Below are 23,930 nucleotides of genomic sequence, written 5' to 3'. Positions count from 1 at the left end.
CACTTCCCCTCCCCAAACCACCGCCAAAACCCCGTCGCCACCACCAACCCGAGCCACTGCCGCCTCCCGCCGGCGAGCGTCGCCTTGCCCGGCCATGCCGCCGCCACCCACAGCGCTGCCACGCCCCACCGCACCTCGGCTGCCGTTCCAAGCCACCGAAATCACACCGAAGCTCGGCATCTCTCGGTCGCCGGTGAGCTCCACCATTCCTCTCCTATCCGGCGTGGTATTCTCACCGCTCCGATCACCTATGTTCCTCCCTAACCCTTCTATCTTCTTCCCCAGGGAATCCCGGCCGCCGTCCGCCGCTTCGTGCTCATGGGTCGCCGTCGGACCTCCGCTACCACCTTTCCCGAGGGAGCGCCGCCGCCGCCCGTTGCCCCCGCCGCCCCGACGCATGGTGAGCAGTCCCCTCCATCTCCCCTTTCTCTCCTTCGGCGGCAGCCTCCCATGCCCGCCACCGCGTCGCGTCATGTCGCCGGTGTTGTCGCCAGAGGCCACATCCGGTCGTGAGCCGCCGCCGCCCCTGGCCGCTCTGTGTCGCCGCCCGTGGACCACTCCCGTGGTCCGGGTCCACGGTGCCGCCCAGGCCGCGGTGGACCGAGTCCACCGTGTGTCCTCCCTTTGGAGCCGCTGACGTGTGGGGCCCGCGTGTCGGCGCCAGCCTCCCCCCTTTGATGACATCAGCGATGATCTTATCCCTTGAGAAAACAATTAATAATTGCGCAATAAATCATTAATAATTCTAGAAATTCATTTAATGGCTCAAAACTTATAAAATTCATATCTAACTCATTCGAACTCCAAATTGGGCCATTCAACTTGCAAAATTCATCTAAAATTGAGATCTACATATTTATTTAATTTTTATGTACTGTTTCTTTGGTTTTATTAGAGTTTTTCCTCATTTTGCGTGCCAGTGTGTAGTTTCCGCCATTTTGGAAGATCGCGGTCGCAAGGAAAAGAGTTCGGAAGATTGTTTGAAGAAGCAAGGCGTCACACATTCCCCTTGAGCATATTGAGCCTATTTTACAAATGTTTTACCGTTTGCAAATAAATATGCATGTTTTGCTAATTACATGCGATCCGGGTATTACCTATCTGCTCGCTTGTGCCATATTTACTTGATATCTGTCCTTTGTCAACCTTGGGTGATAAATCGACTAGCTCGTGTTACTTATGTGACCTAGCTAGAATTATTTGCTTAGCCATGCTTAATTAACGCTAGCTCAGTTGATGGGATAATTGCAGTATTAGACCTTCTAGTATCTTGATGAGCTGCGTGCTCGAGACATCTGGCCATGTTTCGTGGTCATAATTATCCAACTAAAATGCGACTGAATGGTGGGCTATGGGTGCATGGTTTTGCGGGTCGCACCCATGGCAATTAAGGACCGGTTCACGAGAAACCCTGCAAGACTTATAGTGCTTACCACAAGCGGGAGTGGGTAACTGCTTGATTTGAAGTATAGCTCGACCCTTTCCTAGGCACCGGTGGTGAGGGTGGGCATGATGGAGTTGGGTCGGTCGGGGTGTCCGGTTGTCCAGCTGCCGGACTCACCGCGGCGCACGAGGGGACTGCCCACCTCCGGGGTAGGGGGTGGGGGTGAAAGCTTAGCGTGGTGTGGATGGTTAGGGGAGAGTTATGCGGAGAGTCTGGTCATAATCACTCGACATGGTGACGTGCCTGCACAGGCACGGTGACATGCCGGTGGATTGTGTCTTGTGGGTACAGTTGTGCACCTATGGCTAGAGTAAAACTATTCGAATAGCCATGGCCGCAGTTATGGGCGATCGACCGGATTCACCGTGATTAGTCTCACACTTAATAAATCGGCCCAATGCACTGTAGTTCAGGTGGATTGGTTGGGCCTGCTCAACGTAGTGTAGCGTTGATCAGTGGAGATTTAATATTACCTTAATTACTCAACAGTTCTACCGTTTTGCTCAATAAAATGTTTTACAACAACCTTTCTGCAAATAGCCACAAGCCATTCTTGAATCCCCTTGCACATCTGCATCGTTGGTGTGGCTTGCTGAGTATGGTGGTTGTACTCAGCCTTGCTATTGTTCTCCCTTTTCAGAAGTGTAGTGCTTCTGAGCTGAAGACAAAGTTAGAGGATCAAGGCTCAGACACCAGTTGAGTTTTGCCTGTGGAGTGGAGCTGAAGCCCCTCTAGGATCGCCTTTTCCGCTGCTGCTGCTTTCTTTTCAGTGTGAGGACTAAGAGCCTATTCTGTAAGTATTTTATGCTTTATTTACGTTTGGAACTGTATATTACTTGTCGTTTTGTGTACCCTGGCTAGTCCTGGATAGGGATTTAATACACAAAATAGTCTAAAAATTTAGGGCTTAATTTCTGGGCGTGACAAACCATGACCGGGCAGAGCCTTTCAGCGCGGCCGGCAAATAATTTGCCAGGACGTTGTCGTCTGCGCCAGCGGCATAGAAAACTGTGGAGTAGACTTGCAGAAATTCTTCTGGGTCTGTACTTCCATCATATTTCCCGATCGATCCCGGTCAGAACTTCTCGGGCCACCGCACGTTGTGAAGTGCGGGTGTGAATGCCCTGCATCCATTGCCTGGGACAGGGCATGGCCCACGATCGCGATGCCTTTGTGGAGGTCGATCCGAAGAGGACGATGAAGACGAAGATGAGGGATCGCTTGGATCAGGAGCCCGACTTCTCGAACGATGATCACGTCCACGATCTCGACTCGGATGAGGAGATTTGGAGTTTCGATCTCGTCATTCGTCGTTATTCCTTTCTTGTCTCCGGGGACAGTTGTCCCGATCCCGGTCGTTGTCATCGCGTCGGTCGTCACGAGTTCGACGATCACGATTCCTGTTGGAGATGTTCCTTCGGCCATCGTCCCGCTCTCGTTAAGATGGGGAGTGAGGACGATGCTGTCGGTGCGGATTGCCATCCTCACGATGAGGAGAACGATGTTGGCGGCGCTCGTTCTCGTTGCGTTCCCTCCTGTTACGCCGACGTCCGTTTAGATGTTCGCGAAGGTCGCCATCTTCACAGTGCGGTGGTGTAGGGTCACGTCTTGGAGGGGAGCGGTTGCCGGTAGGCCTTCCGTCGGGGTTTTCATCCTCTGCATCTCCGGTAAGTCGCTCTCTATCTCTGTTCGGCTCTGGGCCACCTGCGGCTTCAGCAAACGCGGTGTTGAGGTTGGTCACGGTCTCACGTAGCCACTCTGCCCATCTGCTGGTGTCTAGGTTTGTTACCGGATCAAAAGGGCCTTCCCTCAATATCGCGTCCAGGTTCCGCAACTGATGAGCTGGTGTTCTCGCAGCGGCGGACGAGCTCGTCTCAGTGTTGTCAACCACGTTTACATCTCTAGGCGACTGCGAGGAGGACTCGTAGCCTTCTAAGAGGTGTAACACGGATGGCTTGTTTGCGTCGACAAATCCAACAAACCGATCCAGGACCGGAGCCGCATCTGGTTCCTTGGCAACACACGGAGTTTGAATTCGTGGCCGCTGGACGCGATGATGCGCTGGTTTGAGGGTCCTGAGGAAGACCCTGCAGTTGGTGAGATCATGCACTCTAGATCTGTGGATCGGACAGTAGGTGGTACTCGTTGGTGAAGTGCGTTGTATCCCCCGTTCCCAACAGGCGTAGAGTTCAGCTTGCACGTGGAGTATCACCGGGCAGTCCTCGAGAGCATGCTTGGTTGTCTTATGTATGGGACACCAAGTTCTCGGTTTCAGGGTGGTTGTCCTTGTCGGCTTCGATTTTTCACACGAGGGGTGAAACTCAGCCGCTTGAGGGTTCCTCCCAGGTGTTGGGGCTGTCGATGTTCCATTCTCCACCGGAGTGGGAGGAATTGTCGGCGGGGCATTGTTTCTCTCAGTCGTAGCCGTACCTTTCTCGTTCCCGATGACGATTGGGCCAGTCGAGATTGGTGTAACGATGTAGATCGGAACGACAATAGATCCGACTTGAGTCCACACCAGCGGTGTCGAGGTAGAAACTCCTTGATTGGCGCTGGTAACGAGGCTATTGTCGGGGAGTCTTGAAGTCATACTGGTGGATCCTTGAGCACCAAGTCCCCCTACCTAGCGCTCCACTGTCACGAGTGATACTCGCGGACCGGAAGAATAGGGTATTGGGGTACGTTGGAACAGGGATCTACGTAGTACGACATCAAAACAGACAAAAGACAAGGATTATACTGGTTCAGGCCCCTTATCAGGTAATAGCCCTAGTCCAGTTTATATGGGATCAATGATGATGAGAACAGATTACAAAGAGAGTAACCGAATTGGCGATGCCGATGAGACCGTAGTCGAGGAATTCGACGAGATCTCCCAGCGAGTTGGCTCCGGGGACTCCGGCTTCATAAACTTTGGTGGGAGTGTTGGCGATGAGATGCGATGCCCTTTGACTCTCCCTAGGGGTCCCTTTTATATCGTGGGATACCTTGACCCTCAAGTAAGACTTGAAGATATGTAAACCGACACGATATACTGGAGATTTTACCCTTTCCGAGTAGGACTTCTGCAATTCCTTAACTTCGTGGAGATATTTTCCATAATTTGAGGCGAATTCCTAACGACGTATACGGAAACCAACCGTATACGTGAAGGTATACCTTATCGGTGTATTCCATAAGTCGTAGGATAGAGGGTATGCCTTATCCATAACCGGTATTACAAGCAAAACACCCAAAAGACAGTGGTCCAAAATATATTTTGGCAATTAGCACAGTACGAGATATAGTTATAAAGTTGAGAAATTTTAGAGCCCTTGAGAGGTACCCAAATTTTTAGTGTAAATTTGGTACCTCTCAGTAGTACTGGAGGTAGTAAGAGGTATCAAATTTTATATTAGAAAATATATGACACCTCCTAATACCTCCTCAACCTCATGTACTGTAAAATCGCTCTATAAAGTTTACACAACCACTGAGATGTGTCCGCAAAATATTGGTTTTACGGGATTCAATACACAAATAAGGCAGTACATTTTCATTTTAGATAGGAATCAAGCTTTGTTATAATTTCCATTCAAGTTGAAAATAAAAATAAATACCACACTTCAGAGCATGTAATCGGGGTACAATAGTGCACATGGAATCCATGTTGGCAAGAAATAAATCATTGCAATGGAGAAGAAACAAAGCCTCATTTTTTTTATCGGAATTAAATTCCCTGAGTAGAATGACAACAATATATTTACAATAGATGAATAATATATTTGCTTTGTTCTTAATGAAAATACGTCAATATATATTGTTGTAACACCTGGTAGGTTCAATAAATAAATTAACTTAGGATCTTGTATCATGTGTCACTGCTATTTAGCATAAAATATAACAACTGCCATTTAATTCATCTATTCTTCACTTGAAGGTTGATGATGAGAGAAAATAGCTATATGCGAAATGATTTGTCACACTGGTGGAGAAACCATCTTTGGTCGGTCGGCCGAAATCCACAATAGTCCCAGTTCCACTAAAAACCGGGACTAAAGATATTCTTTAGTCCCGGTTGGTAACATCAACTGAGACTAAAGATCATTTTTAGTCCCGGTTCAAAAGACGGCAGGTGGTGTCAGACCCCTCTTTTATCTTTATTCCCGGTTGGTGACACCAACCGGGACTAAAGATCTATTTTTAGTCCCGGTTGGTGTTATCAACCGGGAAAAAAGATCGACATGCGCCACGCGAGATCGAGAGAACTGAGGCGCACGGGTGGATCAGTTAATAAGTTCTGATCTTTATCTCCTCCTCTCCTCACTCACCCCATCTCTTCCTCTTCCTCCTCCCATCTCTTCCTCTACCTCCTCTGGATCTGCCCCCTTCCCTCTCCTCCCCACTTCTCAACCTCCTTTGGATCTGCCCCCTCCCCTCTCCTCCCCACTTCTTAGGCGGCGGCGGCCGGGCGGCGCGGAGGCGCCCTCACGCGGCGGCCGGGCGGCGGCGGAGGCGGCCTAGCGCGCCCTCACGCGATGGCCGGACGGCGAGGCACAGCGCGCGGCGGGTGGCGGGGCTGCGCACGGGGCAGCAGCGCGCCGGTTCTCCTCTATTTTTTTTATAATTTGTGATTGAGAGATGTATAATTTCTTTTTTAGAATTTGTGATTCATTGCATGGATCTAAGATGTATAATTGATCTGTGATACATTTGATTTGTGTGTAATTTTTTTAAGATTTGTGATGTATTTGATTTGTGTGTAAGTAACTTAGGATTTGCATTTGTGATGTGAATGATTTGTGATGTTACTTTGATTTGGGGATTTGGGGTTTGATTTAGGTATATGCATGACACTCGATTTAGAGATTTGTTGTTTGATCTGGGTATATACATCCCACTTGATTTGGGAGAAAATAAAAAGAAAATGGACTAACCGGGACTGCCCCTATCCTCTCTTTAGTCCCGGTTGGTAGCAGTAACCGGGACTAAAGAGAGGGTTGGTAACACCAACCGGGACTAAAGATCGATCTTTACTCCCGGTTATTTCACCCGGGACTAAAGATAGCGATCTTTAGTACCGGATTCGTAATCTCGGTTAGAAAACTGGGACTATAGAGGGGTTATAAACCGGGAGTAAAGATGATTTCTCCACTAGTGTCATGTTCTGACCAACCTGAAAGTGCAACACAAAATGTTGTTTTGCAAGATAATAGATATAATGTTAAGGTTGTGATGAAAATAAAAATGCTCACAATATGGCAAATTGAAAAGGATGCTTCTCTTCTTCCACCAGTCCATTGGCCCTTCCGAGTAGATCATTTCAAACATCTTATTATCAAATGTATTTGTCAAAAATAAAAACATATGGAAAGACCGAGCTAGCACCAACACTGGATTTTTTACAATTTGGCCCTTTTTGAAAAACTTATTTCGTAAATAGACCCCTGAAAAAACTTATCTCAGAAATAGTCCTTTTTAAGGACGCCAGAGTCGCTGGCGCCGTCCTCCTGCCACCGTGGCCGGGGGAGTGCGCCAATGTGGCTGGCGAGTGCCCCCCCCCCCCTATTTTTCCCTCTCCTCTCTAGTATAGAGGAGAGAGAAATGTGGAACTTATTTTTTTATTTTTTATATTCTTTTTACACTTAGGAGCACATAAGAACCAACCGTAGAAAAACTAAACTCAAATGGCGTTCTCTCCCTGTTTTGGTTTTGGTTTTTCCTATAGTCCCCCCAAAAGAAAGTAGATTAGATTTCGAACACTCTTAGCTTTTTTTTAATATCTTTTACATCCTATAAAAAAAGTTAGGGTTTATGTTTTTTTACATGCGGGTGTCATTTCTTAAAACAGGCGTAACTTTCTCATACGGACTCGGAATCAGACAAATAATATATCTACGGACATCTACGAAAAAAGTTACATTCAATTCTCCTTGGCTTTACTGGGTTCGACAAAATTAGAATCTCTAAATTCCGCGTGCAAGATTGTGTTTCGTCCATTTGAGTTTTTTTTCTATGGTTGGTTCTTTTATGCTCATAAGTGTGAAAAAATATAAAAAAGTAAAAAAAAACAAAAAGTTGCACCTCTCTCTCTCCTCTACACTAGAGAGGAGAGGAAAAAATGTGGGGGGCGCTAGCCACATTGGCGCGCTCCCCCTGCCACCTCAGCACCACCATTCCGTTGGACGACGGCGCCAGCGACTCTGGCGCCCAAAAAGGATCATTTTAGGATAAGTTTTTCAAAAAGACTAAATTGTAAAAATCCAGAGCACCAACATGGCCTTACACGACAGCCTTCCAGTGTTCATGCAAGTCCAGGCATAATAACATGGGGTGTGAAAGAAGGAAAATTATCATGGGGTGTGCAATATCTCAGCACCCTAAAGCACCATAGCTTGCAGGCCTTGCACACTGGAAACAATTGATCCCAATAATCCCAAAAGAACATGAGTGATGTGATTTCACACTAATTAACAGAGTTGTATTGTATAACTTAAATCATGTTTACCTTGAAGCCAGTGCACATGGATTGAAATTCAATATTTAAGCTTGACAAATATATTGCCCCTCAAATATTCCTACGGTGACAAATACAACGTACACATAACTAAAAACTTGATATTATTCACAGTGCCTCAAAATTTAGAAATTTCTTGTAATAATATAGAAACCTAAAGTGATTTTCTTTCTTGGACATTTGCTCAACAAAATTATGAATTTAACTTTGGTTTATTTGTAACTTCCATATGTCTGCTGATTGCAAGAAAAGCTCCAATACCAAGAGCATCGTCCCTTATGGATATGGAATTGGTTTTTTTCTCAGAGCAACACAAAAACAATCAATAATACATTAGTAATAGGCTGCAGCTAATGCGATTTTTTTCCCAACAAAATAATCTGTCTGAGTGCCTTCCATGCAATATTTCTTTAAAGAAAATAGGTTATCACCTATCATATGACAAAGGTAAAAATGTATTGCTACCGATTGGTAATAGGCTAACAACAAACTCTAGTTTGTTTTGCTGCAATTGCAATGAGTCGATGCAACTTGAAAACTCCCATGACAAAGTAATCTCGGTAATAACTGAATGCACGAGTCTGATATTTACCGAACATAAAGAAAGTTTTAGCCAAGGACATACTATCAGACATTGGAATGAAAAAAAAAATCAACTATGCTCATCCTGGAAATCAGTAGCAGATCCTCCCAAACACTCCTAGTCCGGTAGTCCCCTTATCCTCTGATGCACATAGGGAGCAGTTGCTCTGATGCGGCCATCCTGTGGTCTGAAAGTTATCGACCGTGAAAAATCTTTCTTTCAATGCCAACCACAAGAAGAATTTGATTCTAGAGGGGGCTCTTGTATCCCACAGCAGAGTAGCACAGTTCCATTTGGTGTGTGTGATGAAGAACATCTCATATGCGACATTGCCGAGGCCACTGGGAAGACTCCCATCTTCTGTGAATTTTCAGATTATCTTGTCTTTGTTTTGCTGTTGCACTACTAGAAACGGGCACACACGTCGCCTGTAGGCAAAGGTTCACAGCCATATCATATGTGTAGGAGGAAGGGCGAGCGGCATTACAATGCAAGGACACATTACTAGTATGGCTAAAAGTGAATAAATTACCCAAACAAAACCTGTGCAAAATGATATTCAAATAGTACCATATTCCTTCCCAAAATCTTATATTCAAAATCAAGAAAATAACCTCCTAAAATTACCTATGAAAAGTTCGGTGCTAATCAATCCTTAAGAATTCAAAGATCCAAATATCATACATATTTCACTCCAAAATTCTTTCTTGATCAAAATACAAATTTGTTCAAAAAAAAGATATCAGCTTCAAATCTTTCCACAAGTTCCTTCGAATTTACCAAGTCCAAGTATCCAATTTAAATCATAACTTCCATTCAAATTCATACCAAAATCCTTCTCTTAAGATAAAAATATCTAGTTTAAAAGGTTGATTATTTACACCACCAAGTTTAGCATTAGCTACAAGTTCTGTAAAACAAGGGCCCAATAGAGTATATTCTAATTCATCTGTAAAAAGATGCCCAGTAGAGAATTTAATTAACTATATATTCTAATCCATCATCAAGGTTGACCAAACAACTTTCACCCGCATCTTGTAAAGACCACAGCTGATCACCTCCTCATCCAACCCTCTAGTAAATGGAGTGAACCTCAAAGTGCGACTGGATAAATTATCATTCGGATGAATATTATGGGCGTCAATATTCAGTATCAACATCTCATTTACTGATACTACTACAACACGTCGCAGCAGTTGCATAACTCTGTCATCACCCACTGTAGTTGCATCATCAACATCACTATCATACAGTATAATATCATTTGGAACATCTGTTGTGCAAGCAGTAATTTTTCCATGAAAAACTTCAGGCCCTGACAGAATATTGATCTCGACAGTGCCCTCCAAGGCTTCCTTAACAGAAGCAGATACAAGCTCCACCTCACTGAGCCTACTCTCCAAGGTTTCACTCACAATCATAGACTTACGAGTGTAAACCTTCATCTCAAGCAATCCTTTACTAAATTCTTTGTCATTGCACTCTTCATTTTCCTTAATCTTCAAATTTATCTCAAAAAAGATTTCACCATGGAAAACAATTCCTCTAGTTGGGCCCGTGAGAATTATATTTTCATTCTACAAGAAAAATTACACAAGAAGTTAGCTAGTCACACTAATGCTATATATATAAATAGGTGATGACATTATCCATAGAATATAATGTTATTATTTAAATGACATGGCTCATAATATTACCTAGTTATATTTAAGCCCACTAAAAATAAGTACTGGTATTTCATATGAAACTAGGGGTACTGTGGATGCATATAGACAACTTAAATGTAGCTAGCTTTGGTATGCCTTTAACTGTACAGAACTGTAAAGAAATTAGTTCAATGTATCATGTGAAATAGGGAAAATTGGTAGTGTTTAAGAGAACTTAGCAATACCTCTGACTGGATAACTTGGCAATTGTCCCTATTGCGCCGGAAGATGAAGATGCAGTTAAAATCTAATCCATCTCTGACTATCACAGTCCCATATAGATTGATAGGATAACCAACATCTGATGATTTTACCTTCAGAGAAAGTACATTCAACGAGCTAGTCAACATGTGGTCCTTGTTGATAATTGAATCCGTAAAGCGCATTGGACCATATTGCGCTGAGAAAAACGAAAATGGAGTTAGTTTGCAACAGGGAAGAATAGTATGTCGACAGAAGTATACACTAGATAATGTCTCTAGACTCTAGAGTTCAAAAGTCTCTAGAGGACATACGTCTGCATATATATCAACCGTAGTGAAAATTATTTTAGCTGTTTCAGAAATCAAATTATTGTAGTTGAGAGAGTATTTGGCCATTTCTAATCTTAATCAACCATTGTTGAGCAAATTCCAACCATATAACTGTCCATTTGCTCAATGAGATCTATGGGCTGAGAGAGAGAGAGAGAGAGAGAATATGTTCAATAGCATACAGCATGCAAGTTAAATTCTGATATTGGTCAGGAAACTGAACTAAATCCTTTCCAATCCCTGCTTATCTTAGCAAAGCCTAAACAGTATGAGCTTTCTAATTCATCATATAACAGCTTAACTGTGTTTGACTTTGACCTGCCCTCCAATCAAGAAAATTGATCATTTGCATCTCATCTCATCCACCTGTGGCAAACTACAACATCTCTTCCCAGTATTCCCCATCATCCCTGACATAGTGTCCCTAGCTGTAGCATGCGTGGGCAGACAACAGCACCGTGATGTTCCTCCTCATCCTCCACCCTGGATCGAGCACTCAACATTTCAGGCCTCTGCACCTGCATCTAGAGCTCACTACCAGCGTCTAGGCCCTCCAGTGCAAGGTCCTCAAGGAAAAATACAATTCACTGCTTATTCGCAATCACTGTGAAAAGAAGGCCCCTAGAAATGAGCAGGTGGATTGGTCCATGGCTGCTGGTGGTGGTACTACCACTGACTACCGAAGCCGAAAATGGTGAAATTGTGCCACCGAATCAAATTCCTTCTTCTCAGTCACCATTGCAGTTTAAGCTCACTGTCACCATTGCTGCATGGGAGGTGAGGTGAAGGGGAGGAAGAATGGGGATAGATGGCCATTTCAGACCAGAAGTGGCAAATAGTCAACTGCATTGTGGGCAGAGTGGCAAGTGATCAATTGAAATATAAGGAGCTGGAAACGATTAAGAACCACTGTGAAGAGTGGAACAATCAAATTTCCCCAGTTAGTGAGGATTCCATCTAGTTAATCTTAATGCCACTAACAACAGCTCCCAAGCAAACAGAGACATGATAGGGTTTGAATGATAAGGGTATATTTGTCTAATCTTTGATTGTTGAACAAAATGTTTATCACTTAATGAATGCCACTGTTTCTGTGCTTGTTGTTGCATTGTTTTGTACTTAAAATTATTGGCCTGCCATTCACTCTGCATGTTTGATTGGATTTCGCAATTACATGGTTCAGAGCTGCGAACAATTTGATGGCGACAGATCAGTAGCCCACATAGGGAGTACCTTTTACTAGAATTTGAATAAATATAGACTAGAATTTGAATAAATATAGACTAGAATTTGAATAAATATAGAATGCTCATCCTCATCCACAGTCTTAGAAGTAATGTGTTATTAGGTACTATTGTTGAGGTGTATACATACTCTCCTTGTCGAGGTCGAAGGTGGTGAGGTCGCGGAAGCAGGCGCGGGTGTAGTAGCTGATTCCTGTCTTGGGGTCGTGCTCCCAATACTTGGCCGCCAAAGCACTGCTCCTCGCCCGCCTCTCCTTCACCTCCGGCGTGTCCAGAAACGACGGCGCCCGAGGCCGCCGGGGCTTCTGGCTCTGCTCCCGCCGCCTCTGCTTCGCCGCCGCTCCTGCTTCATCTTCCTCCTCCACAAACAATGGAAGATCAAAGCTGTCCTCTTGCTGCTCCGCCATGGTACGCGCGGATTCAGTCCCAAACCCTAGTCCATAAAATTGAAATAGATCGGACTGAATCAGATTGGAAGAAAGGAAGGAAGGAATTAGCAGATAGCAAAAGCCTCCTACCTCCTCTCCTCCTCCTCTTCCTCGTCCTCCTCCTCCGCCGCCGCCGCCGTCACCCTCGCGTTGGGGTCCGCCGACCAGCCAGCCGCCACCGTGGAGATCGATCGATCGATATAGATATAGGAGAGGAAGGAAGGGAGAGGTTGGATGTATGGGCCGTAGATGGGCCCAAATTCGTTCTGTTTCATGAATCATGAGATGAGAGGAATAAGGAATAAGTCTATTTTGCTTACCTCAACTCATGCCCCTAGTTGAATCGCATCCATTAACCACAAAACTGGGCATAACATGTCCCCCCAACTCCTAAAACCGTTGCAAATCGACTCCCCGAACAGTTTTGGAGGCGGTTTTATCCCTCGTCAAGAGCCCCACTTATCAAGAGCGTCCCACCTCATCCTATTCTCTTCCTCACCTCTCCCCCCCCCCCTCTTCTCTTCCGTGATCCCTCTCTCTCTCTCACACACACACCTTCCAGCCACCCGCTTGTTGGTTCTGCCACCACCGCGCTCGTCGCTTTGCTGCTGCTGCGGACGACCTTCACCTTGCCCCCGCCGACCTCTAGTGAAAAAGGTTTTTGATTACACAAAATCTAAACCGAGAGCGCTCTCGGTTTCGCTCTATCGCGACGCGTTTTGGAGCCATCCGATTGCCTGCATCGTCGTGGCATCTATCCGTGCGGGCCTCCCAGACCTGTCTCCGTGGATAAGGATAGAGACGAGACCACTTAGGCCTCTCACAGTGCGGTGAACTGGACCGGTGCTATACCATGCCAGCTGAGATTTCCGCGCACATGGCAGATGGATGGTGTAACATACCGAAAATTAGCTATTTTCTTATCTTGCATCATGCCAGGTCTTATGTTCTTAATAACTTCCTAAACCTAGGAAAATATAATTAGCGAGACCTCCCAAAGCTAACCTGCATAAAATTCCTCTTTGATATTCAAAAGCCCTTGTGATTTTCATTTAAAATTTATCTTGAAATATTCCTTGATTTGGTTTTAATCTAAAACCTTCTTTCGTCTAAAACTTCCTTTATTTAAATTTAGTGTGAAAAACCCTTTTTACTATTATGAATTATGGTCCAAGAAACCTTCCCATATTGTCCTAGAACCTAAACCAAAGTAATTCCAATTTTATTGGAATTAATTGTTAGCCCATCCTTTGATCTTAAACCCATCCTTTGATTCTATCTAAATTCCTCCTTTTGATCTAACCACCAATTTTATCTCTGTGGCTTGATTTCCTCTTCGGCACACGAATAATATTATTAAAAATATTATGAATAATTGCTCTTGTGCTAAGAGAATAGACTTTATCCCTCCGTCCAAAATCCAGAACCTCATTTAGCCCATATCTAATTCTCTAAATTTCATACCACATATTTTGGGCTAAAATTTTATTTACTCTACTCCCACCATATTCCCTCCACATACTCAAAAATATTCAAATCTAGAGCCATATTATTTATGGTGTTGAATATTTTGAATTTCTATTTGAGTGCATTAAATAAACTCCCTGTCCAAAACATTGCACTCAAACCAACTAGAGAAATATTTCTTTTGGAAATTATATTCAAATATAATTTCCTTCTAAACTCTCTCTCAGTCAATTTTCCTTCAAATTCAAATTATTCAAATCCTTTTTCAAAATCTAGCCATCCAAATTCCTCGAAATCTATTATTTGAATCTCTAGGAAAATTAGACTTCCTCCTTTTTAACTTTGGGCCGAATTCTTCTTCTCTCTCGCGCGGCCCAAGTCGGCCCATAGCTGAGCCGCCCCTCCTCCTCCCGCAAGCGCGCGTGCCGTGCACGCGCACGCCGCCGCAAACTCCCTTCCGTCGCCGCTAAGGAAACGAAGCCGGCGCCGTCTCCTTCTCCTCCACTCCATCGGCGCCGTGACCCATTCATCCTTCTCCTCCGAACTGCCTTTCACCCCTATAAATAGCCGGCCATTTCCCCCCTTCTCTACATACAACTCGAGCTCTCTTTCTCTCTCTTTTGCCATGTCCGGCCATTAGTGCCACCGCTCGATCTCCCTCACCAGAGCTTCGCAAGCCAAACCCTCGCGCCATCGTGTTCGCCTCGACGAGATGATTCCATTTTTCCCCTTTCCCCTCTTTCCTATCCACTCCATCAAGCCACCATAACCACCTCCTTTGCAGCCGAAGAGAAGCTCTTCTACTTGCCGTTCCGGCCTCCTCTCCTAACTCCTTCGCTGGGCGACCACTTCCCCGGGTGCGCGTTGTCCGGTAACACACTTGGCCGCCGCCGTCGAGGCCGTTCCACCATCGGAGCACCGGCGCCCCTTCTCTCTTTCTCTCTGCTGTTGCACGGGAAGAAGAAGAGAAGGAAGAAGAAGACGGGAGGAAGAAGAGAAAAAGAAAAGAAAAGAATCTCCCTGACAGGTGGGCCCATCAACAGTAGCCTTTCATATTTTTCTTAGTTAATTCAAATCCTATCCTTTAGAAGCACATATCTCCTAAACCGTAGATCCGATTCCGGTGAAATTTGGACCTAAATTCATCTTAATTCAAAAGCTATATTTTGATATCAAATTTGCTATTTGATCATTTTATTTGATACCGTTTGAATTTATATTTACCTTTTCAAATATCTTCTTTTAGCTCAAATTACCCTTTGCCACTAAACAACCACCGTTTGAAACTTTACACCTTCCATGGGGACGTTCGTACGGTCTACTGACCCCCCGATGTCGAACCGTTGGTTGTAAAGTCAGACAAAACCCAAATCTAAAGTCGAAGTGTTGCTCCTAACACCTTACGCCTCAATGCGTATAACGTTCAGAGCTTCACTATTCAGTCGACCTCAACTGTACACCACACAGTTAGCTTTTAAGCTCTGTGTAATCCTAGCCGCTCCGTCGCTACCCACGGTTGCCGGAGTAACACTTCCGCCCCACTAAACCTGCACCCACCTCCTATTTCTCTAGCTGATATATTGTCCAACGATATCGGCTAGAGAAGATACCAAACTTAGTCGTCATACTACCCAATTCTAATGACGACTAGCAAATACCCAAAACCCTTGCCGATGTTTATCCTACCTCGATATCGGCTTAATCAAATGAAACCCTAGCCATCCAGCCTGCTATTCAAACTCCATACCAGCCATTTATCCTCCAACTACCCATAGCTTAAACATGAAATACGAGCCGATATGCTATCCTATTTCAGCATCGACTCGAGAACAACTAAACCCTAGCCACTATTCCACCAAAGCCTAATCTTGATTCCCTCTTCAACCTAGCCTCCAACCAACTAGAGCCTACGCATAAAATACTATCTCAATAACCCATTAAAGAGATAGTTATACCCCAAACCTAGCTTTTCTCGCCTTTCATCATTTTCTTGCTATTTTATGGCTTTTATTGAATTTGGTTATTCCTCTTCTTTAATAGAGTCTATTTTATTCTGGATGGCAACCTGTGGTATTTCGAGCATCGGATAATCAGGTTGCCTATCTTGGATTTATTTGCGTTGGAGCAAGGCAAGTTATTATTCCTCTCCTTTGAGTATAATTATCCTATACTCTATAGCTTTATTCTATGCATTAGCCATTCATGATTTTGAATGCATAACCTGAACATATAGCAAACCAGATATATGCTAGATTTTGCTTAGCCATGCTTAGTTAGAATATGCATAAAATTTAATGAACTTCGATTGGGACAGTACGTAAGATTTGGTTGATTTCCGGGTGGCTAGTACTGTCTCGATCGATATAATTGCCACCGAATACTTATGTCAAACGAACGAGTACGACCGCAGCTTCTAGAATGGGGATAGACCTAGTTATTAGGTTAATTAACAATGTGGTATCTCTGTACAGTGGTTCTTATCTAAGTCCTCGCGAAGGAGGCAAACTTATGCCGCGAAGGGCAAATGTGATATTTACCGAGGCGCAGATAAATATCTTGATTATATTACGATCGCTGTGTGTGTGATTTTATGGAAACCTGGTTGAGATGACGTGGGGTCTCTCAACTAGTTCTCTCTAAAAACCTCGGGAACACCAGAACTCCTCTCGCTGCTGATAACGTTACGTTCAGAGCGCATGGGGACTAGAGTTTATGGAACAGGGGCCACTATTGTTAATAACCTAAGGCTGGGCTACGACTAAGCTAATGAATATTGGCAAGTCGTGGACTGCGGGTAAAGCGTACATTTACTGCAGTAAAGTGAAAATGAATCTATTCGAATAGCCATACTCACGGATTGAGTATCAGGACTCATGGTATTTGGTTAGAAACTTAATTCAAGATTTTACTAAATACTGTTGCATAAAGACATCCCAAGCTTTCTTTCTCTATTCTCAGCTTTCAGCCAGTAAACCTAGATCTACTTAAATACTATTTCATGCATTCATTATTTGATATAATAGCTTGCTGAGTACGTTGTACTCACCCTTGCTTCAACCTCCTTTTTAAGAGTCCATTTGATGTTCTTGCCGAAGTCAGGAGTTCAATCACATAAGTTAGTTCCCTTTTAACTTAATCTTCAAGTCTAAGTTATTTAGATGGTTTAAGTCTATAGTAAAACAGCAAAGTTGGGTCATTCTAAAGCTTCTGCTGTAATAGTTAGCCACAATCTCGTAAATACCATATTACTTTATATATCCTTCAAAGCTATGTCTAAACATATGCAAAGACGATCCAGATTATTGAAGTTGTATCAACCTACTGATCCAGGGCTTGATACAGTTAAACATGTCGGTTTCCGAATCATTAGTTTTGGGACCCGACAGATGCGCGCCCTAGCTGAGCTCCTCGCCCCGAAGCAGAGCCGCGTGGAACCTGGTCCAAGCGAGGGAGCGCGCGTTGCCGAAAGTCACGGGCACGCGCGCTGTGGGCAGCGTCGCCTCGCTCTCCCGTGACCTCGCGCCCATACCTCCTGGTGAAATCTTCGATTTGCCCTCCAAAATCCTCTCCCGCCGCACCTATTTCCTTCTTTCCGCCACCGAAACACCCCAAGCAAGAACTCGATCCGTCCCAAGAACACAAGAGGAATCACCAAGAAGCAAAAGAAACAAAGAAATCTCGATCCGTCCCAAGAACACAAGAGGAATCCAGGCCCCAGATCTCATATTAACCAATGAACAACACATCTCACATGCACAAAAACAACACTCAATAACCGGAGTTGGAGCCAATCCATCATTAGATCAAGCGCAGCCAAGCCAAGAACCGGCGGCCGCACGCCGCCAAGAACCGGCCGCCCAGAAGGTGCCGCCACCGCCGCCCGAGACGCCTCCCGCCGCCGACTTCATCATAGTTGCCGCCGCGCCAGTTGCTCCCGTCGGGGACGTCTCCCGCTGCCGGGCCAGCCACCGCGCGAGCCGGCAACCGTGGCTGCCGGAGGGAGGAGAAGAGAAGCAGAGCCGGCGCCGGCCACCGGGGACGCCGCCCGCTTCCGCCCTTCTCCCTCGCCCGCTTCCTCCTCGCCGCCATCCGCTCCCGCCCTTCTCCCGAGCCCGCTTCCTCCCACGCGTGAGAGAAGAGAGGCAGAGCGTGGGACAGAGAGGGAGGGGAAAGGCTCGCCGGTGCGCGCGATTTCTTGCGACGAGGCGGCACCGTCAACCTCACCGTTTTGTGGGAGGCGAGGAGGCGCGCGAGCGTGGCAGGAGAGGAGGAGGCGGTCGCGCCGAGGAGGGGAGGCAAAAGGCTCGCGCGAGTAGTAGGCGAGGGTAGTTGAGAGAAATAATTGTGTGGTAACGCGTCTGGGGTCACGCCCACTGTGGGCTTGGTACCCTTTACTAGTGCCTCCATTCAATTAAACCACACAACTAGATGTGCTTGCACTATGGAATGGGTGTCTCTGGGCCAATTTTTTAGGCGAGGGGTACGGGCCCCATGGCTTGCACTGTGAGAGGCCTTAGAACAAGTCTAATAGTACAGCCCACTACTAGCTCTAATTCATCTATAGCCAATCTAATAGCCAATTCATACAATAGCTGCTTACTATACTATTAATATATGGTCCCACCTGTCATACACGCAGTGTATCTTGGAGTCCGTGCTGCAGCTGGCTACATATCTGTAGCCCGCTGCTCTTCTCTCTCATCGTTTATCTTATTAAAATATGTTTATAGCTGGCTAATAGCCTGCTATTGTACCTGCTCTTAGACTGAACGTCGCACTCAATCCCGCTTCACTGTTTGAAATCGGGAGTCGCGTCTGAGAGAGAGAGAAGCAGAGGCTGCGGATTCTCCCCCAAATCCCTCGACGGCGACGGTGTCGGCGACTGCTGGCTTCTGCGGAGGCGACAGCGACTCATCCACCGAGCGGAGAGGGGCGACGGTGAGCACAAGGTCTTCCTCGTTGTTGTCACCAGGCTTGAGGCGAGATCTAGCAGGGGCGACGACCATGGCGAGCGCTAGGCTGAGCAGTGAAGCGCATCGTGCAAATCAGGTAGTCTCATCTCTTTGAGCTCTTCTGTTGGCTACTTTAGTTCGGTGCTCTGTTGCCGTACAAACATGTTTAAGGTCAAATTAGTGCTCACATATCTCTCCATCCCTTTTACTTCTAATTTTGTCTAATGCAAATCACTGAGGTTCCCTTTTTGGTCTGTGATTTCAATTGGTTTCAGCACCACATTTGGAGATTTTCACACGGATTTTGGGATTTTGTCATATGACCTATAGATAAGTTTTCTGTAAATGCATTCCGTGAATGCCTCTGTGCAATTATGTGTGATTTTCTAGTGCAAAAAATTAGGATGTGGATGTCATGGTGTTGGAATTCGACCCAAATTAGTACTTTGCTTTAAAATTAGTAGGGATTACCTTTGTGCTATGTATTGTTGGTGTTAATTTAGTATGTGTTTACTTGCTGCATGCACAGGATTAGGTCGAGGAACCCTGCATGGTCAAAATTTTGTCCATGAATTTTTTTATTTTAGTGTCGAGAAGCCTGATACCATAGCTTGTAGTTAGTTGTTTATAGAGCACCATGGACGAAGGCTTGCTCGGGTTAGAGGGAATGGATGTACTTATAGGTCACTGGTTTTAGAGTAGATGTTTTTATAGGGCGAATGGAATTAATGTGCTTAACTTCAGATTCCATCAGGAAGATACTAGAAAACTATTTTTCTATGACGTAATTTTGCTTACTGTAGAAGTAACTTTAGGTGTAAGTGGTTGTTAACTTTTAGGTGTAAATGATGAGGATTTTTTTTTTGTTGCAGGCTATGAGTTCAGAAAAAATGCTTGGTATTATCATCACTGAAATTTTTACATTTTGGTCCTTTTTGAAAATTTATTTTACAAATAGACCCCTGAAAAAACTTAAACCGGGAATGGTCCTTTTTGGGACGCCAGAGAGGCTGGCGCCGTCCTCCAACATAGCGGCGCCAGCCACAATAGCGCCGCGGCCGTGCCACCGTGGCACCAGGGCCTACGTGGACTTGCTGACTCGGCAGAGCGGGGCGCCAGCCACCCTGGCGCCGCCCCTCATACCACAGCGCTAGCTTGTCTAGCGCACCCCTCCTCTGCGGGCCCCACCAACTTTCTCCCCCCCAATTTTCGCCAAGTCTCTTCTGTCTCCGGGCAATGGCTGGCGTCCCCCCCCAGACCGCGGTGCCAGCCATCCTGGCGCTGCCCCCTTCCCCCACCCGAGGACCTTCTGCCTCTGGGCCGAGGCTGGCGGCGCCCTCACGGACCACGGCGCCAGGGTGGCTGGCGCCGCCCTCCTCCCCCCCGAAACCCTTCTGCCTCGCGGCACTGGTGTAACGCCCTGAAAATCGCCCTAAATTTAAATCGTGCTTTAATGCATTTCTAGAAATTTTAAAAGCCTAAAAGAGCTTCCAACAATTAAAATTCACCAAGATTTATATCAAATTGGCTTGTGGGTATTTTTAATAAATTCCCCATGCTTAAAAATGTTTAACTAATTTTTACTTGAATTTTCAGAGCATCCTAAATATTTTTAAGGCAACAAAAACTATTAAAGAATTTTATAAAATGGAAAATATAAGAGAAGTCCTCTTCCTCCTCTTGGGCCTCTTCTGGCCCATCTCTCCATCTCTCCCTCTCTTGGCCCAGCCGCCCCCTCTCCTTCCCTCTCTCCCCTCCCCTCCCTCTCCTTGGGCCAGCCCAGCTCCTCCCCTCCCGCAGACCGAAGTCCGAAGTCTGTTTTGCCTCCTCCGCGCGCCCAGCCAGAGACAGCTGTGCTCCCTCTCGATGACAGGTGGGTCCCACTCGTCATCCCTAACCTCCAGCCATCCTCTCTCTCTCCGGCCGAATTCCAAGCGACGGCAACCTCCGATTCGCCTCCTCCACTTGCCGTTTCATCAAATTAATTGAGGGGAATTAATTCCCACCTCATCCTCTCCAATTTCCCCATAATTTCCCACTCAATCCCGCATTATTCGTGGTGGATTTTGATGATGTTCTTTAATGGTGAGCTCCACCATGGCCGGCGTCGATCTCCCTACCCGGCGTCTCTCTCCCTCCCCTCCGGCCTATAAAAGGGACCCCCGACTCCCTCCTCTCTCCCCTCACACCGCCGCCCTCTCCCTCCTCTCTCCGCGGCCCACGTGCCGCTCTCTTCTTGTGCCGCCGCCGTCGCAACTCCGGCCGCCCCTCGCCGGTGGTCGGGACCTCATCGGAGCCCGGCGTCGCCACCATCCGCTTCGCCGCTTCCTCCTCTTCCCCGTCCACCCCTCCGTGGAGCATGACGACCGCGGGAACGACGACGACACCGACGACCCGAAGTTCCTCGCCGTTTCTTCCTCACTGCCGACAACACCGTCGACCTCTCGCCGCCGTGTCTGCTCGGTGCGAACCGTCGTCTCCTCCCCTTTCCGTTTTTCCCCTTCCCGTACTCCGTCGCACCGTCGCCGCGCCGTTGGCTGTCGCCGGCGTGCCGCCTGGCTCGGGTGCTTCTCCTTCCCGGCCGTGCTTGTGCGCCGTGAGCCGCCCTCATGGTGTACCGAGCGGCTGCCAAGTAGGACCCGCCCGTGGACCCCTCTCTCTCTTCTCTGTGCAATAAATCAATTTCCTTTAGAAAAATAATTCACAAAATTACAAATTTCCATTTAAACAGCACATAAACTTCAAATGGCCATATCTTGACTGTTTGAACTCGGAATCGACCCGTTCAAATCTCTAATTTCTCCTAAAAATGAGTAGAACCCATTTATGTGTTTATTGCTTCTGTTCATATGGTTTTTATTAGCCTTTTTGTATTTCTTCGCATTGGTCGTGTAGATCCTGCCGTTCCGGAAGATCGGCTCTTCATCGCCGTCGACGTCGAAGACTTTGTGAGTGATCAAGGCAAGTCATATCTACCTTGAACATGTTGAATCCCATATTGTGAAAATTATGTTGTTTTACTTATATTGCATTGCTTTATAAATTATATCGTTCATTATTAATAATGTTTTATTAGTTATTCCTATGCTCTTGGTTATGGCCATGATGTTGATTTGATATCCATGATCTTTGTGAACCCTAGTAAAATTATAACTTGACTAGTCTAGTACCCTACATGATGGACTGACTAGTTGCTTTAGGTAAATGCTTAGTTATGCTTAGTTCCAACCTAGAACTTTTGGTTAAACTAGACTATGGTGGTTAACAACTAAAACTGGATTAGTTATGGACTATTGACGGGTTTGTCAATAGGTGGTGATAAAATGCTTTGTGCAACTAAAATATATTTTTGGGTTGGGCTCAGGGTCTAAGCTAGTTACTTTGGTAGTCGCACCCCGGCTAATATAAGGACCGGTCTTCGGGCCTCTATTGCAAGGCATCTTCGTGCAACCACAAGTCTAGTGGGTAAGGCCTGACTGGAAGTTTAGATCTTCTCAAAACAGAGACCATTGGTTGGAAGGGTGTGGAGCCAGGATTAAGGCCGTTTTTTCACTCGGCGCAAGGGGGGGCCTGTCTCATCCGGGGGATCCGACAACCTTTACCTTGTCGGGGACCAGCGGGCGGCGAAACCCCAGCAGGTTCTCCTATTTTGGGTAGACCTAGATGGATAGTCTTGTCACGACCTCTATCCGAGTACCGTGGTGGTACCCGGCGCGTGGCAACGCGTGTTGAGGTTGTGTCTTGTGGGTAAAGTTGTACACCTCTGATCAAAGTTAAAAACTATTCGAATAGCCGCGCCCTCGGTTATGGGCAAGCTGAGCAGTGTACCCAAAGTTAGTTCTGTTTTACAAAACCTTGGGTGGGTGAAATCATGATGGTGTAGTCATGTGGAGATTAAGGCAGGTTCGCAGGCTCATGCGACCTTGGTGATATTATAATATTGGCTTAGAATAGGATCGTGTTTTAAAATGTGCTTTAACCTGATTAAAATGTTTAAACTATGGCTTTATGCAAAATAAACCCTATTAGGCCATTTCCTTGTTTCTCCCTATGCATTATTGTTGCATTTCTGGTGTGACTTGCTGAGTACGGTGGTGGTACTCACTCTTGCTCACAAAAATAATCCAGAGGATGGACCTGAGGAAGATGAAGGCTTGGATCTCTAGTTCACTCCGCCGTCGAGTGCCTGTGGCTGCTGCTGTTCCGTAGTCTTCCGCTGTTTTATTTGTTTATCTTTGAGTGCGAGGGCTTGAGTCGTCCATGTAATAAAGTACTTCCTTTACACTTCCGCAAGTGTGGCTAGTTCACTCCGCCGTCGAGTGCCTGTGGCTGCTGCTGTTCCGTAGTCTTCCGCTGTTTTATTTGTTTATCTTTGAGTGCGAGGGCTTGAGTCGTCCATGTAATAAAGTACTTCCTTTACACTTCCGCAAGTGTGGCTTGTAATAATCAACAATGTCTATGTGTACCTTGCCTCCTGGGACGAGGATTAATGCACTGAGCGTTTGGAAATGGTGTATATTTCCGGGCGTGACAACTGGCTGGCGCCGCCCTCCCCAACTGCGGCACCAGGGTGGCTAGCACCGCCCTCTGCCTCCCTGCAAAATGAAGATCCATATTGCACAAATGTACCAATTCACAGTTCGCAATTCAAATCACAATTCACAGTTTCATACAGACTAAAACCAGTTCCAATTGCACAAATCACAATGCCAAAAGTCCATCACATAGTCCATCTGTCACACCCTGAAAATTCAAAATATATAAATTGTTGTTTAATTGGAATTTTTTAGAAATAATTTTAAAAGTCTTGAAGAGAAGATCTAATTTTAATTAATAAATTCCAATATAAAATGGGGCCAGATAAAATTTCATTAAATACTTTGCTTAATTCTATAATTCCTAGATTTTTCTGGGATTTATTTGAGCTAAGGAAGTATTTTTAATAAATGGAATTGCATTTCATGAATAATTTAAATTGAAAAAGGTTTTAAAAAGTCTTCTTTTGGCTTTGGGCCGAAAGTCGGCCCAAAACCGCTCTCTCTCTCCTCGGCCCAAGTCGGCCCAGTCCACCGCCGCG

The 23,930-nt window shown here is 45.7% G+C and overlaps 1 protein-coding gene and 1 long non-coding RNA gene across 4 annotated transcripts; one reads left to right on the top strand and one right to left on the bottom strand.

Annotated features, from left to right (window-relative positions):
- Positions 1-9,313: 9,313 nt before the first annotated feature.
- LOC4346420 (uncharacterized) lies at positions 9,314-12,611 on the bottom strand. 3 transcript variants are annotated; one of them, XM_026020452.2, is made up of 5 exons: positions 12,525-12,611; positions 12,137-12,439; positions 10,544-10,629; positions 10,415-10,442; positions 9,314-10,100 (listed from the first exon to the last, which is right to left on the bottom strand). In XM_026020452.2, exons 2-5 carry the CDS (start codon positions 12,411-12,413, stop codon positions 10,096-10,098), a joined length of 396 nt encoding a protein of 131 aa, XP_025876237.1. In that variant the 5' UTR covers positions 12,414-12,439; positions 12,525-12,611; the 3' UTR covers positions 9,314-10,095. The 3 variants fall into 3 exon arrangements, 2 of the variants coding, with proteins under 2 accessions (XP_025876237.1, XP_015611866.1); XR_010735072.1 differs by lacking the exon at positions 10,544-10,629 and having other exon boundaries at positions 10,415-10,543; XM_015756380.3 differs by having other exon boundaries at positions 10,415-10,629.
- Positions 12,612-14,492: 1,881 nt separating this feature from the next.
- On the top strand, positions 14,493-23,362 carry LOC136351915 (uncharacterized). The gene is made up of 5 exons (XR_010735203.1): positions 14,493-14,928; positions 15,942-16,030; positions 18,666-18,950; positions 21,749-21,814; positions 22,982-23,362. It is a non-coding gene; the product is annotated as an uncharacterized lncRNA (long non-coding RNA).
- The last annotated feature ends 568 nt before the right edge of the window (positions 23,363-23,930 follow it).

Source organism: Oryza sativa, chromosome 9, assembly GCF_034140825.1.
Source record: "Oryza sativa Japonica Group chromosome 9, ASM3414082v1".
Classification (NCBI taxonomy): Eukaryota; Viridiplantae; Streptophyta; class Magnoliopsida; order Poales; family Poaceae; genus Oryza; species Oryza sativa.
Note: the sequence above shows the minus strand (reverse complement) of the source record. Positions and strands in the feature narration are given on the sequence as shown.

Coding starts and splice junctions, on each gene's coding strand:
- LOC4346420 (XM_015756380.3), bottom strand. CDS start 12,413: ATGGCGGAGCAGCAAGAGGACAGCTTTGATCTTCCATTGTTTGTGGAG. Junction 10,630..12,136: donor CTTCGACCTCGACAAGGAGA/GTATGTATACAC, acceptor CGTTTTTCTCAG/CGCAATATGGTCCAATGCGC. Junction 10,101..10,414: donor GCCAAGTTATCCAGTCAGAG/GTATTGCTAAGT, acceptor TTTTTCTTGTAG/AATGAAAATATAATTCTCAC.